Source organism: Phyllobates terribilis, unplaced genomic scaffold (genome assembly GCF_046119375.1).
Source record: "Phyllobates terribilis strain yellow unplaced genomic scaffold, ASM4611937v1 Scaffold_4__5_contigs__length_816908805, whole genome shotgun sequence".
In the NCBI taxonomy this organism is placed as follows: Eukaryota; Metazoa; Chordata; class Amphibia; order Anura; family Dendrobatidae; genus Phyllobates; species Phyllobates terribilis.
This window is the reverse complement of record NW_027362764.1, coordinates 400,237,378-400,253,034: the sequence shown is the minus strand read 5'-3', so window position 1 is coordinate 400,253,034 and position 15,657 is coordinate 400,237,378. Positions and strand designations below refer to the sequence as shown.

General features: G+C 38.4%; 1 protein-coding gene across 1 annotated transcript in view; it reads left to right on the top strand.

The window, feature by feature from the left end:
* The window catches only part of LOC141265427 (polypeptide N-acetylgalactosaminyltransferase 12-like), a 44,161-nt gene extending 30,560 nt beyond the window's left edge, over nt 1-13,601 (top strand). Inside the window, exons 4-10 of the mRNA XM_073678504.1 lie at nt 795-980; nt 1,366-1,483; nt 1,590-1,766; nt 6,804-6,935; nt 8,213-8,326; nt 8,481-8,636; nt 10,403-13,601. Coding sequence (XP_073534605.1) covers nt 795-980; nt 1,366-1,483; nt 1,590-1,766; nt 6,804-6,935; nt 8,213-8,326; nt 8,481-8,636; nt 10,403-10,540 — 1,021 coding nt within the window. The 3' untranslated portion in view covers nt 10,541-13,601. The remainder of the gene's footprint in view (nt 1-794; nt 981-1,365; nt 1,484-1,589; nt 1,767-6,803; nt 6,936-8,212; nt 8,327-8,480; nt 8,637-10,402) is intronic.
* The last annotated feature ends 2,056 nt before the right edge of the window (nt 13,602-15,657 follow it).

Genomic DNA, 15,657 nt, shown 5'->3' with positions numbered 1-15,657 from the left:
TTTTTTATTTTTATAACTAAATCTGTACATGTGTAGAGTGTATTCAGTCACCTACCACTCCTCTCTCCAGTATCGAGCGCCGTTCTGCTCCTCTTCTCAGTGACATCACCGCTCTGCCGACTCTCCAGGTCACACTGCAATCTTCATGACCCTGAGTGGTTTTTACAATGTAAGTTTATAGGAATTAGATTAGAAAAACTCCAGCACCTTCTCTATATCCATCACAAGAGATGTAAAGTTAAAACGTCCATTTTATTAGCTCCATTAAAAAAGCGCCATATGTAAGGCTGACCTAGGTGGACCCTTATGGCATATGTATGGTAGGCTGAAATCTTCCTTTTTTTCTTTATACACCAATGTAAGTTTATGAAGTGTCAGAAAGGGGCTCCATAGGCTTATATTGTAAACAAGACTTCCGGTTCACACACAGAGTGTAAAGTGATCTGGCTAGTCTGATGTGCGGTGACATCACTGAGAAGACCAGGATGGTGCTGGATACCAGGGAAGACTCGGGTAGGCGAGTATATGAATACATGCACACTACATTACATACACAGATATATTAAAAAATCTTCATGGGGTGGGTTGGCTGCGCAGCGCTCAAGTGGCGCACAGTAGTGTACTGCACAGCTCCATTCAATGTGTAGTGGCCGCTCCGGTGTACTGCAAATCAGAACCTATTCAAATGAATAACCAGTTATCAATATTTTATGCTTGTGAATACTTCAGCATTTAGCTCGGTAAATCTGCTGAATGATTTCCGGTTGTGATTCTGTATCTTAACTGTATCCCAGGATCAGGGAAAAGGAAACTGCCGTGGTTTGTCCTGTAATTGATGTGATTGACTGGAATACCTTTCAGTATTTGGGCAATTCTGGAGAGCCTCAGATTGGAGGACTTGATTGGAGACTTGTCTTTACTTGGCATGTAGTCCCAGATCGAGAACAAAAACGCAGACGCTCTGCCATTGATGTCATTAGGTGGGTACATTAGTACTATCCTATAGTGAAGATGCTTTAAACATGGTGCTCCATCTATCCATCGTCATTACTTATTATAGTTCAAATGGATCAGGTTACGGCATATTGTTAATGTTTTCTAGTGTGCTTAAATCGTTCTGTGTGATTATTTTTCTATGTGTGTGTGTGTGTGTATATGTATGTATATGTATGTATGTGTATATATATATATAATATATATATATAATACACGCCTTGTACTGTAGTAATGAAGTATATTGATAAGTGCATTCAGTCTCTTTACCGTTAGATTTCATTTTTAAAGCAAGTCATTGTCTTTGTTGTCTTTTGTGCATAATATGCTATTATCAATACTGCTCTTATGTGTGTGAATTTCTTCTTTTAGTTCCCCAACTATGGCTGGTGGATTGTTTTCTGTGAGTAAGAAGTATTTTGAATATCTAGGATCTTATGATACCGGAATGGAAGTCTGGGGAGGAGAAAATCTTGAGTTTTCATTTAGAGTAAGGAATACAAATTTTTCCTCAATTAAGACCTTTTACGGTAAAAATTGATAAAAAAACAAAAAAAAAACAAATCTTTTTCTTTTACCGTCTTTGTTTGTTCTAGATCTGGCAGTGTGGTGGGACACTTGAAGTTCACCCATGTTCCCACGTGGGGCATGTCTTTCCTAAACAAGCCCCATACTCTCGTAGTAAAGCATTGGCCAACAGTGTGCGAGCAGCTGAAGTTTGGATGGATGAATATAAAGAGCTTTACTACCATCGAAATCCTCATGCTCGCATGGTAAGATGTCTGACACATAGATCGTGTTAAATGATTGGATAACATACCAATATGGACCTTGATTACATCTTATTTTATCTTGTTTAAAGGGAATCTGTCATCAGCTTTTTGCAACCTGATCTGAGAGCAGCATAATGCAAGGACAGAGACCTTGATTGCTGCAGTGTCACTTACTGGGCTGCTTGCTGTAGTTTTGATAAAATCACTGTTTTATCAGCAGGAGATTATCACTAGAGGACTGGTAAACATGCTGCAATGTAGTCCTCCATATTCATGATCTCTATACAACCCCACCACTGTATGGCAGCTTTCTGCCTATGCACAGTGTACACAGAAATCTTCCAATCAGTAGTGTGGGAGAGGTTATACAGAGCTCAGCATTTAGAGAACAACTGGTAGATTTGCAGAAGAAAAAAACTGATTTTATCAAAACTGCACCAAGCGGCCCACTATGCGATATATTGCTGAAATCAGGGTCTCTGTCTCTACATCATGCTGCTATCAGATGGGGTAGCAAAGACTTGGTGATAGATTCCCTTTAAGCCATAAGACCATCTTCCCAGATACTCGCGCCATTAGATTTCTAATATGACAACATATACCAAACGGCTGAGACGTTGACCTTGGCATTTTGATGTCAGATGCTGAGCTGCTGTCGGAATTTTGAACATTAGTGGCAGATATCAATGACCGTGGACTTGCATCACTTTATACAGTTTGTTTTCACCTTTACAAATTGTATAAACCGAATTAGGAGCTGGGGGTATACTTGTGTCCCTTTTTTTTATAATTTATATAATAGGATTGTTTAAATGAATAACAAAATAATGAAGGTCAAGTATATTCTAACGTACTGATGCTTAACTGACAGTTTTAGGGCCACATTTGGTTCCTGAAAGTGGTTGTCCTACAAACAAAATACATTTTAATCAATAAATCTTGGAATATTAATAATTTTAACAATTGGATATATTAAATGTTCCTGTGCTCAAATAATCTTATAAGCCAAGTCAGTGATGTACGAGCTCCTGTGTTGGCTCTTGTGTTGCATACTTGATTTATTATGAGCTCAGAAGCCTGGTGAATGTGGTAGAGACATTCGTTCCTGTGATAAAACAACCAGAGAAATGTGTTCCCTCACACAAATAAGCAGCTGCAAACTTGGTAGGAGCTGTGTATGCGCGACCTTGAGCTGCAGCTGTTCTACACGGTCGTGCAAAGCAAATAACACTACATAGCAGGGACACATTTATAAGGTTATATCAGGACAGAAACATTTTTTAACACATCCAGTTGTGGAACTTTATTAATAATCCAAGGTTTATTGATTAAAATGTAATTTGTTCATGGGAAAACCCCTTTAAGTGTCTGATGTACATTCACCAATTTACGTAAAATTGTTATTATAATGATCAGACTTGATTGCTACTGTATGCAGAGTGCTCTGCCACCTGTCCAAATGCCCTGTTAGAACATATGGATTTCAGAGCGGCGGAAACCCCATACATGGAGATCTGATCCGTGGTTCCAGTTATAGCGGTCTGGATCTGCCCTTGTATTACATCTGAATGGCTACCATATTAATACTGCATTTTCCTTACATCTGCTGCTGCAACAGAAGTGTCTGGCTAGCCACGGCCCCATAAAAATTAGCTGTGATGAAAAGCCCCTTAAAGTGAATATGTTTGGTTTCTTATATTTTTTTATCTGATGGTAACAGCATAAACTGAGATGCTAAGCTTGAGGATATATAGTTTTCTATTATTTGATTCAGTATTTAATTAATTATAAAATAACCTATGGATATGCCATAAGTGTACGAGATGGGAATAGCTCTTTAAATGTCCACCTTTGGGGACACTTTTTTTTTACTCAAATTCTTTTATTTGAGGCTAAGGAATATATTTGTAATTGGATTTCATAAAAAAAGAAACATTGCACCACTTGCTTTCTATAGTTTCTGAATTGCAGTGTCTATTGCTGTGCATAATTAGTTAACAGAGAATCCATCAGTGAGCTCATTCTGACAGTGAGGGTAGTGTTTGTAACTCTTTTTTTTGACCTTCTCTCAGCTGATTGATTTATGATCACCGACCACCTCAAATGTGAATGTGCAGGGAAACAAATGGCGGGTAAATACTAATCTGTGACAAATTTTGAATGAAACCCAATTTCAAAATTTCATAGAGTAGAAAATAACTTTTCAAAAATAATTTCTACACCCAAATGCATGCATTTAATTAAAAATACGCTCCTGTCGGGAGCGGATGACTAGAGCGGGTTCAGGAGCTGAGCCCGCTTCATTCCCGAAGATAATGGCTGTTAATTGGAGATCATTTGCCTCTATGAGCTGCAAGTAGAGCCGAGCTCCTCCCGAGGCTGTTAACCTGTGAAATGCCACTGTCATTCTCTGACAGTTGCATTTACGGTTATGCTCAAAAGTTTACATAGCCCGGCAGATTTTTTCCTTTCTTGGCCTTGTTTCAGAGAATATGAATGATAACAAAAAAACGTTTTCTCCACTCATAGTTATTGGTTGCGTGAAGCCATTTATTGTCAAACTACTGTGTTTTCTTTTTTTTTTTTAATCTTAATGACAACCAAAAACATCCAAATGACCCTGATCAAAAGTTCACATGCCCTGGTGATTTTGGCCTGATAACATGCACAGAATTTGACACACATGGGTTTGAATGGCTACTAAAGGTACCATCCTCACCTGTGACCTGTTTGCTTGTAATCAGTGTGTGTGCATAAAAGCTGAGTAAGTTTCTGGGATCCAGACAGACTCTTGCATCTTTCATCCAGCCACTAATGTTTCTGAATTGTGAGTCATGGGGAAAGCAAAAGAATTGTCAACGGATCTACGGGAAAAGGTAGTTGAACTGTATAACACAGGAAATGGATACAAAAAAATATCCATGGAAATGATAATGCCAGTCAGCAACGATCAAACTGTGATTAACAAATGGAAAATTGGGGGCTCTGTAAAAACCAAACCACGGTCGGGTAGATCAACAAAAATTTCGGTCACAAAAGCCAGGAAAATTGTTCGGGATGCAAAGAAAAACCCAAAAATAACATCAGCTGAAATTCTGGACTCTCTGAAAACTAGCAGTGTGGCTGTTTCAAGATACACAATAAGGAGGCACTTGAAGAAAAATGGGCTGCATGGTCGAGTCGCCAGAAGAAAGCCATTGACTGCGCAAATGCCACAAAGTATCTCGCCTACAATACGCCAAATAGCACAGAGACAAGCCTCAAAACTTCTGGAACATGGTAATTTGGAGTGATGAGACCAAAATTTATCTTCTTGTCCACAACCATAAATGTTACATTTGGAGAGAGGTCAACAAGGCCTATGATGAAAGGAACGCCATTCCTACAGTAAAGCACGGAGGTGGATGGCTGATGTTTTGGGGATTTGTGAGCTACAAAGGCACAGGGTGAAAGTTTCACTTGGTGAAAGTTGAAGGAAAGATGAATGCAGCACGTTATCAGCAAATACTGGAGGCAAATTTGGACTCATCAGCCCGAAAGCTGCACATGGGAAGTACTTGGACATTCCAACATGACAACGATCCAACAGCGACCCTTGTGAGACCATATGCTGGTGTGGTTGGCCCTGGGTTCCTCCTAATGCAGGACAATGCCAGACCTCATGTGGCTGGAGTGTGTCAGCGACTCCTGTGAGCGCCAGTCTATGGCTGGGGTTCATAGGAGACCATAATTTGTACTATATATAGCAATGCTATATGTATTGTTATGTGATCTCAGGTTTAAGTCTTCTAAGGAGATTAAAATTAATCACTCCACTTTTCAAAAAAAGCTCTTAAAAAAACAAAAACAATACACATGTGGTAATGTGCGTTCATAAAAGTCCAATCTACCAAAATCTAAAATTAACCTGATTTTGTAAGCACTGTAAAGCAAAAAAAAAAATCAAATGCCAGAATTTGGTATCAGTAAAAACATCCGCTCACCCTGCAAAAAGCAGGACCTCACAGAGCAACTGCAAAATGAAAGCTATTTTATTTTTATGAATTAAAAAAAAAAAAAACTATTCATGTTTGGTATCTATGGAAATATACTGACCTATAGTATCCTAATTTCCCGGTCATTTTTACTGCACAATAATGCCATAAAAGCAAAAGACTAATAACAAATTCATAATTGCAGTTTTTTGCAATTTCACTTCACATTGAATTTTTTTCTCTGTTTTCCAGTGGCAAAATGAATGGTATAATTCAAAAGTACAATGTATCCTGCAAAAAACAAGTTGTCATATGGCTGTGGGTAGAAAAAAAAAGTTGTCTCTTGGAAGAAGGGAAGGAAATAATGAAAGTGTAAAAACGAAAAATTGCCTGGCCTTTAGTATTTAAAGGGGTTGTCCACTACTCTGACAACCCTGTCTGAATTCCTATGTTCTCCCCCCTTCCCAGGTAAAACAACAACACACATACTCCCCTTCCGATGCAGTTCCAGTGTTGTCATACGACCACTGGGAGAGCCAGCGCTGACATGTCACGTGATCCCTGCAGCTGATCAGCGCTGGCTTTACTTTACTCTCCTATAGATGTAATTGACATCTGTAGGAAGTGAGAGGGCAGCCACAGCTCTCACTTCCTCCTATTGTTTTGCTTTGTCCAAAGTAGGTGAAAGTGAAGCCAGCGCTGATTGGCCACAGGGGATCGCTTGACACAACAAAGTCAAGCAAGCCCCAGGAGAGCAGGTGCCGACATTGCTGGAACGGTGCTGGAGGGGAGTATAAACTTTATTATCTTACTAGGGGTAGTCCTAGGAATTCAGAAGGGGCTGTCAGAGTAGTGGACAACCCATTTGAATAGCTTTTTATATGGAAATGATCAAATTAAAAAATGACATATCTCCAAACTCTTCCCCTCTGTCCGATACCAAGTCAGATAGACCAATGTAATAGAAAGTCTAATAAAGCAGATCGTTCAGATAATGTACGCTGCACTAAGTGCTTTTATCCATTTTCACTATCTCATATGTTTTTGTTTTTATCTTCCCCAGGAGCCATATGGAGATGTGACCGAGAGAATAGAACTGAGGAACAAACTGCAGTGTAAATCTTTCAAGTGGTTTTTGGAAAATGTTTACCCAGAGCTCCATGTTCCTGAAGACACTCCAGGCTATTTTGGGATGGTAGGATTATAATCCAAATGAAGTTGTAGAATGGTTGCTCGGCATTAAGTCCTATGGTGCTTGAAAGGATCCCACTGCTTATTTCAATCTCAACATGCATAGTAGTAAGGTTATCGCTAAGCTTAAAGGCGTATTCCCATCTCCAAGATCCTATCCCAAAATGTAGTAGGTGTAATAATAATAATATTAGCAAATACCTCCCATTAGAAATGTATTATAGTTTTTTTGATTCGCTGACTCTTTCCTCCTATGCTGGCACTGCAGGACCTTAGGTATCCATGGTTACGACCACTAGCAACTAGCTAACTAACTGTCACTTTATCAGTGGACGTAACCATGGATACCTAAGGTCCTGCAATGCCTGCACATGAGACAGCGAATCAAAAATACTATACTACACTTCTAATTATAGGTATTTGCTAATATTATTATTATTATTACACCTACTACATATTGGGATAGGATCTTGGAAATTGGAATACCCCTTTAAGTACTAATAGTGCAGAATAATTGGCAACATAGGACAATTCAACAAGCTGTAATGGAGTAGTAGATGAAGGATCATTCCTGCTTTCTTCTGATGTGTGATCATTAGACCGCTTGTAAGTTGGATATTGCCACATTAGGAAGCTGCTTTGATATTAGTACTTTAGTATGGCAAGTTCACAAATGCTTTCCTACAGCAGTATTATCGTAGTCAAGACTGCAGTTCTAGACGTTATGTACTCCCCTAACAGGCACACCTCTACTGTAGACTGTAATAGCGGAATTGATCGGTCAATGGTTCTTTTAGTCTTGTACATGATCAAAGGAGGCGATAAACCACGTGTGCACTGCTTCTATCGGATAAGTAAAGTTGAACTCCGACTTCATGATAATTTCGTTTACTCTCATAGGCAGAGTATGCCACTATTGTAAAAGTAATTTTAACACAGCCTACATTACAAATTGTTAACACTTTATGCACTGACACTTTAACATACATTTAAATTATTACAGAACCCCTTTAACTTCGTAAAAGTGATAAACCATTTGTCAAAGGTATCGGCTCTTTAAGGTATATTGGAGCTACAGAGGTTTATATCTTGACCATAAGACAGAGGGAGTTACATTGCAGTAAGAAAATGCATTTTTTACACTAGAAAATGATTTTATTTTTACACTGTCAAAGAAGGTTCCAAAAATTAGGAAAAATATGGACAAAGCATTTCTTTTTTTGTAAGTTTTATGTAAAGCCGTGAACTCGCAAATAACCATTTCTAACTTATCATCTACAGCTCAGAAATAAGGGAATGGCCAACCTCTGCTTTGATTATAATCCTCCAAGTGAGAATGATGTCACCGGACAAAAGATTATTCTGTACCCCTGCCATGGAATGGGGCAGAATCAGGTATGAGAAAAAAATGCAAGGGTTGTACGTTCATGGCGACACATACGGTTTTGTATAATGAATATAGATTAGATTTATCTGTATAATATATTAATAGAGAAGTTTGTGTTTTGACATGGAAATTATACATTAATGTTCTCTTTGTGTTTTTCAGTTCTTTGAGTATTCTTCATTTAATGAGATCAGGTACAACACACGACAGCCCGAGGGTTGTGTAGCTGTAGACCAAAGTTCTGACCAGTTGACAATGTTCTTATGCCGGGAAAATGGGCAAAATGTGCCTGAAAACCAGAAGTTTATTTTCAGAGAGGTATGACTAAACATGTTAAATCTTCCATTCTGAGCTGGTAAAGCAATGTCATGATTATAGTGGGTTACTCTACCTATGATTTCTGTAGTAAGTGGTTTTGAGTATATAAGCTCCTTTGTGTTCATCTGACACAAGATGTCGTGTCAGAGGTTTCCACTAATCATCAGAACAATAGGGCTGTGACTTACTGGTTGACCTCAAGGGGGTCAATATATGCAGTTGCTATATGGCCGTTTTACACGAAGACCGACTGCCTCTCTGCAGCCCAATTGACTTCTATAGACTGGCTTCTGGGCATGTGCAGGAGCAGTTTTATAGTGCTAAACCTCTCCTTCCCCTCTCGGCTACTACACACCCCCTACCAAATCTCTCTGACCCTTTATAAAAACACTGTTCACCCATCCTTGTGATGCTGAAGAGCATTGGAGTGCTCAATTTTAGGCCAGCAGCACTACGATGTCATGGAGTGCCTGGGAGAGGTTGTAAAAAAGCCTTTAACAGTTCTGCCAATTCACACTCCACTAGACAGACCACATATATTGTGCTGTGCACACTTTGGAACATCATTGCACAAGAAAGACCTAGTAGAGCTTGAGTGGCCTTTATAAAGGTGGACTTCAGTACTTAGAAAGGGGAATGGAGTTCAGATAGCTAATCAAATTTAGCGTTATTTGGTTAAAAAAAAATTTGAAGGGTCATCTACTAACAATGTGTGTATTTATGTGTGTATGTGAAAGATGAATATGGCGATGGCTCTCATGATCTGTTGATACCTTAGACTAGAACTCTTACAAGGGGCATCCACTCTGTCTAGATCAGGGGTACATATCCATTTATTGTCCAAAGGCCCCATTGTCATATTGAATCATTCCGAGGGGTAATGCTACAGAGACATTTCCGGCATATCAAAATGAAATGCCATAACTGTCTGATGGATAGGAGTCCTGAAAATGTAACCTACACCTAGAAGATGAATGAGGGAGTCCCTTCTTCCCACTCCAGGAAGGAGGAAGCCATGGTTGTATGTGATTACAATTGAGAGAGCCAAATATATATCGACAACCACATTCATCTCTTATACACCATTCTAGAGTCCCCAACAGGGGGTCAATGGATCCTATTCTAGTAATATTTAAGGGTGACGCCAAAATGACTGTGCCTCCTTTCCTGGATATGGAAATTGTACATACAAGAAGCCACATAACGGCAAGCATGTTTGTGACCTGATGTATGGGGGGGTGACCCAGAAAGCCAGGTTGCACATCCCTGGTCTAGATAATATAAGCTTTTTACACAAACGTAGAAAGGGGTTGTAGAATTCCTTACTGTAAGAGTGGTCGCACTATGGAACTCTTTGTCAGAGGAGGTTTCATGGTCATTTTATTAATAGTGTGAATATTATAAGACATTGGTTTTAAATTACTAGAGGTTTGATCCAGAGATTTATCATGACTGCCGGATTTGATGTTGGGATGAAAAATTGTTTGTTTCTTTGCTTTTCTCTGGACCCACGCTGCAATAGGCTGAACTGGATGGACGGTTGGATGACTTTTTTTCTTTTTATTTTATTTTTTTAAGATAATAAAACTATACGACTATGTAATTCACTTGTAGCTAGAAAAACAACACCCCACAGGTTTACCTAATATTCCTTAGATCCGCGTGAACAAGAAATCTATGCTCTTGCGTATATCCAGTATAATTTATAAAGTTATTGATGAAAATGTTATCTGCTTATCTCAACTTATGTCGCTTGTCATTTACAGGATGGCACGTTGCTGCACCAGCAAACGCAAAAGTGTGTTCAAGCTGAGAAAACCACCAACATGGGGAACACTGCACCTGTGCTAAGACCATGTTCAAACTCCGACCTTCAGAAATGGTTTTTCCAAGAAAGAAACTGATCCAATCCATTGTAGACTGGTGCTTGTCCCCTCCAGGGAGGAGGATCATGAGTTGCCCGCCAGCAGTCAGCAACTGATGTCATTGGCAAATACTTGTCACAGATCTCCAGAATAGGAACTTTGCCGGGATCTTTGTGACTCTTCTTCTTCTATATTGACGTGCCTTAGGATTATGGGTGGTGAAATGGTAATCTCTAGAAGAATGGGATGCATATTTCAGACTCTGGTTTTGGAAAAAGAAGGTGAAATTATGTGTGTTAACAATGGGAAATCAAACTGGATTATTTATGTGATTCTTTGTTTTTAATGACTTTAAATTGTTTTCAAACCTTTATTTCCTTTGGTTGCTGGTCTAACCACTTTTTATGTCTTTCCGTCCTTTGCGTGTTTCTTATTTGGATGACTGCTCAGGGTTGAGTAATGTGGCATGTTTTATATGGCACAAGACGGATTGAGTGGCTTTTACTTAAATAGGTCCAGGTAGACCGATTTATTTGCCGTAATTTAAATTCTTGTATAACTTAATCTTAATTTTGCTGCAAACAGCTTATTAATGTATTGCGAAGAACAACATGCATGCGATTTGTTAATGAGTATTCTTTATAAGACATCTAGTGTTTTTTGCACACGTTAATAGATAAAAACTCTGCAGAAAAATACTTATTGAAGTTTTTTACTTAATGAATAGAACTATCAAATTGCTTACTATTTTTGACCTAAAATGAAATTGTTGTTTTTAAAGATATTTTTTATTTAATTTTTTTCCCTTATTAAGTTTTTTTCCTTTTTTTTTTTTTTTTAATAAAATTCTGTTTTAATCTACACATCGACATTTATTAACATTAATTTTTAAAGTGTGACTGTCATTTTATACCTTAATTATGTTATAATATAATAGACAGTGCAAATTTTTGCCGATAGGCGGGTGTCAAGATCCAGAGACCCCCACCATATGCATAAAATACCTCACTGGTGTACATAGCTCTTGCATGCAGACCACACAAAGAGCCATGTACTGGCACAATAGTAAGTGAATAGGTCTGTACACCGCTCTGTGAGATAGTGTGTAGAGTGAACCACCCCTGGACTTACTATTGAGCCCAATCACCACTTGGAGGAGGGTCTCGAGACACAGACACCAAAATTGCATAATGAGTGTTACACTTTAAGTAAAATAATATGATGACACAAAAAAAGCAATGGAATAGTGAAATTGTGAGTTTTTTTTATAGATCCCATTGTTGATTGTTAGAGCACCACTCCAACATTATTTATTGTTTCAGCTTGGCTGGTGTTCCCTGGCCCTAGTAATATACTTGGCAGCCTTCGTCTTCTGTGTCCAGCGCCGCTCTGCTTGTCTTCTGCAGATTGTGACCTGCTGGATCGCTCCAGTGTTTGCTGGGTGAGCCGGAGGTCACTACTCAATGTAAGTCTATGAGAGTCAGAATAAGATTCTCATAGACTTGTATGTAAAGCTTGTGACTGTTGCCTCTGACTGTCTGTCAGTCAGAAGTTGGAGTCACAAGATAGCAGATCGGGACAGGAGTGGCTCTAGAAACAACTGAAGATGATGACTGGTAAGTATTTTACTAGTGGCAGGGAACATGGAGTAGTGACACCACTCCAGCACTGAAATAACAAAAAAAAACAGCTGGAGTGGCGCTTTAGGATAAAATGGGATGTGAGTGGACATTGACTTCTGGCAAGCTAATGTATTCTCTAAACTGAAATTCGTGCCCTGCTCGTCAGTCATAAATTCAGTGCGAGCTGAATGTACTCTGATAATGATTATAAGGCCATGTTCACACGTTCAGTATTTGGTCAGTTTTTCACATCAGTATTTGTAAGCCAAAACCAGGAGTGGAGGATAAATACTGAAGTGTTGACGTGTTTCTATTACACTTTTCCTCTGATTGTTCCCCTCCTGGTTGTGACTTACAAATACGAATGTAAAATACTGACCAAATACTGAACATGTGAACGTGGCCTAAAGCAGACACTACATAAAGTTTTGCGCACCTTCCACTGAGTTCAATAGTAACAAGTTGCTGCACAAAACGCGAGCGCAAACATACATTTCTGGCCACGTATACATATATTATTGCACCTATGATGCATCAGTGCTGCAGCATACAGTGACCTCTGGCAGCTGTACAGATGTCATTGAATTGGGTAGCGCTAGGAACGGGTGAGAGCACTTGCCGGACTGAGACCACCATTACAACTCTTGAGATGTAATTTGTATTTGTAACAAAGTTCATTCATGAAAAGTACATAGTGAACAAGTGGGGACTCGAGCTTTACTACTTACTCAGCTCTGTAATTACTGTCCTAAACTTCTCTGCAATTACTTTTGTGAACACACAGCTGATATAGAGCCCCTTTAAACTTCTTCATGCAAGTTTTTATTCTTTAGCTTTAAATCACAAGTGATTTCATTCTCATCTTTACTGCTGGTGTTCAACATGATTCTTGGACTAAAATCATATTCATTTGGGAGCTCACATGCCAGTATTTTGTTTCTGATTCTTTCATTTATTTTTTCAATGATCCGCTCTTGCTGCAAAGAGTGGAGACAATATTCCGTGTCTACAGCTCAGGTCTGTGCCTATTCATCACTTTCTATGCCAGGATCAAAAGTGTTTGTTACAGCTCGATGCCATTTTCATGTTCAGTAACTAATATGGAAACCATCAAAGTACTGTAGCAGTAGTTTTTATAAAAAAAATATTTTTAATGTATATGTAGGAGATTTGTCAGTGTTGCTTTTCAAATGCAATGCATAGACATTTTGGAGTTGGTATTCTTCTTTGTTATATATAATGCTTAACTAATTAGGTCTTCTCACCTTTTATGATTAAGACAGAGAGGTTCAACTATTTTGTAACAAAACAAAAAGATTCTTGATCTCTTTTTATTTATATGTTGGGAAAAATCTGTATTTCTAGAGAAAACAATAGCAAATATTTTTGATATCCACACAGAACTTGTATGATTATTTTGTCTGAAAGCACAATTACAATAAAACTTGAGCTGAATAAAGTTCTGTTTTCAAATTAAATCTTCTTATCATTATTTTGACCAAACCATGATAGATGCGTAATGGGCAATTATTTGTATCTGTATACCGTACAGAATAAATCTCTAGTTATAGATCTTCAAGTGAGGAAGAAATGACTTGTCAAGTTTTACAAATAAAAGGAGAGATGAAACCGCATTATAGAGAATGGAAAAGAGTGTGAAATTCAGTATTAGAAGTTAGTCCATACTTGACATAAGAGTAGTACAGGATTTTTATTCAGTAACCTAATAAAGGTATCCAGACCAGAGTTGCCAAGTTGAGATGTGTTGTTGTTTTGTTTTTTTTTTTTAAATGGGCAAAATATGCCTGAGAACCAAAAAGTATATTCTTAGAGAGATATGACCTGCTGTAGACATCTAATATATTTATTCATCTTTTTAGAAAGAAAGAAATAAAATAAAACCGGAAGTTATAACATGATGACTCAGTGGTTAGTACTATGCCCTTGCAGCGCTGGGGTCCTGGGTTGAAATCCCACCAAGGATAACATCTGCAAGAAGTTTGTATGTGTGTTTGCCTCCCACACTCCATAGACCTGCTGCTAGGGAATGTAGATTGTGAGCCCCAATGGGGACAGTGATGATAATGTCTGTAAAGCGCTGTGGAAGTAATGGCGCTATATAAGCGAATAAAATAAAGATTAATTTCACTACGATACATGATAAATTATAAAGAATGCACACACACATATAGGAAGAGATCTGTCAATCAAGGAGAGTGGGATGACGAGAAGCCGCATTGGACCAGTCTCTTGGACGAGTTGGGCTAGTGATCAGAGTCGCATCGATTCTAGGCAGGTTTTGTCTAATATCACCCAGTAATATGACATGAAGCCAGTCTCTGATTCTTGCTGCCATTGTTTAAGTTGGCATGAATCAGCTGACAGGTTTCCTTTAAAATGTTTTTTTTTTTACCACACAGGAACACTTCATATTAACCCATTCTGGATTTTTTTTTTTGCTTTTGCCTCACAACATTCCAGTGGTCATCACCATTTTTTATTTTTTGTTATGGCTCCAGTATAGTAGTCTGTATATTAAATACATCCATTTATTAGGGCATACATGGGTGCGTATACTCTTGTGTTATAACCAAAAGTAATCTTTTCCTTTGCCACATACAAAGGAAGAAGTAATTGGCTTCAGTTGTAGCATCCAACAGCCTAAACACCGGAGAACAGAGGTTTCTCTGATGTCTACCACTAAATCAGGTGACCGATTGTGTCTAACAACTGTTTGTTTTGAATCCACCCCTGGATTACATGGACACAGTGGCAGTGCCCTGGTGACCTTTGTGCTATAATATGATTCAGGCCTTCTCAGAGCTCCTACCATTTAGTCACCAGTTCTTAGGGGTTAGAGTGTCTTTCTCTAGATTCAGCTTTTTATTCTATACAGTAGATCTTGTAGATGACCTCGTTGGCCAAGAGCACTCACCCGATAGCACCATCTGCCTGATCAGACTGATTGTGAGTCAGAGCAGGGAAAGATCAATCATAAGACCCTCACAGTTGAACTGGTATAATAAAGCAGGTAAATTATACATCTTCACCAAAAAGAGACTGGTCAGTTGTATATGGCATTTGTCAATTTAAGATGTTCAGAAAGCAACTTTAGTCCCTGCGAAAAAGATATAGACGTAAAATGGTCTTTGGAACCAAATACAATCAACTGGATTAGATTCATCTGTTCATTTTGTACAGTATCGGCTTGTTGGGAGGTGCAACTGGGAGATGCAAAAAGCTTATTGCTGATCAAGAACAAATGTAAAGTCTAGTGTACTTGTATAAACTTATTTTTACTTTGTTCTTTCTGCACAGAGAAGAAGCAACATGTCATTCATGAGGTATTTTTGCCTAAATGAAAGGCCATCTATTAAAACCAGAAAAAAAAGCATTTTTCACAAAATGGAAAAAAAAAACAAACAGTAAATTCTTAGGGCAGAAAAATCTTCATCATTAATATAGTCAACCTACTCAAAGGCCACTTTCTGTATTGTTATCCGTATGTCGGTTTTTTGTTTTTTTTTTACATTT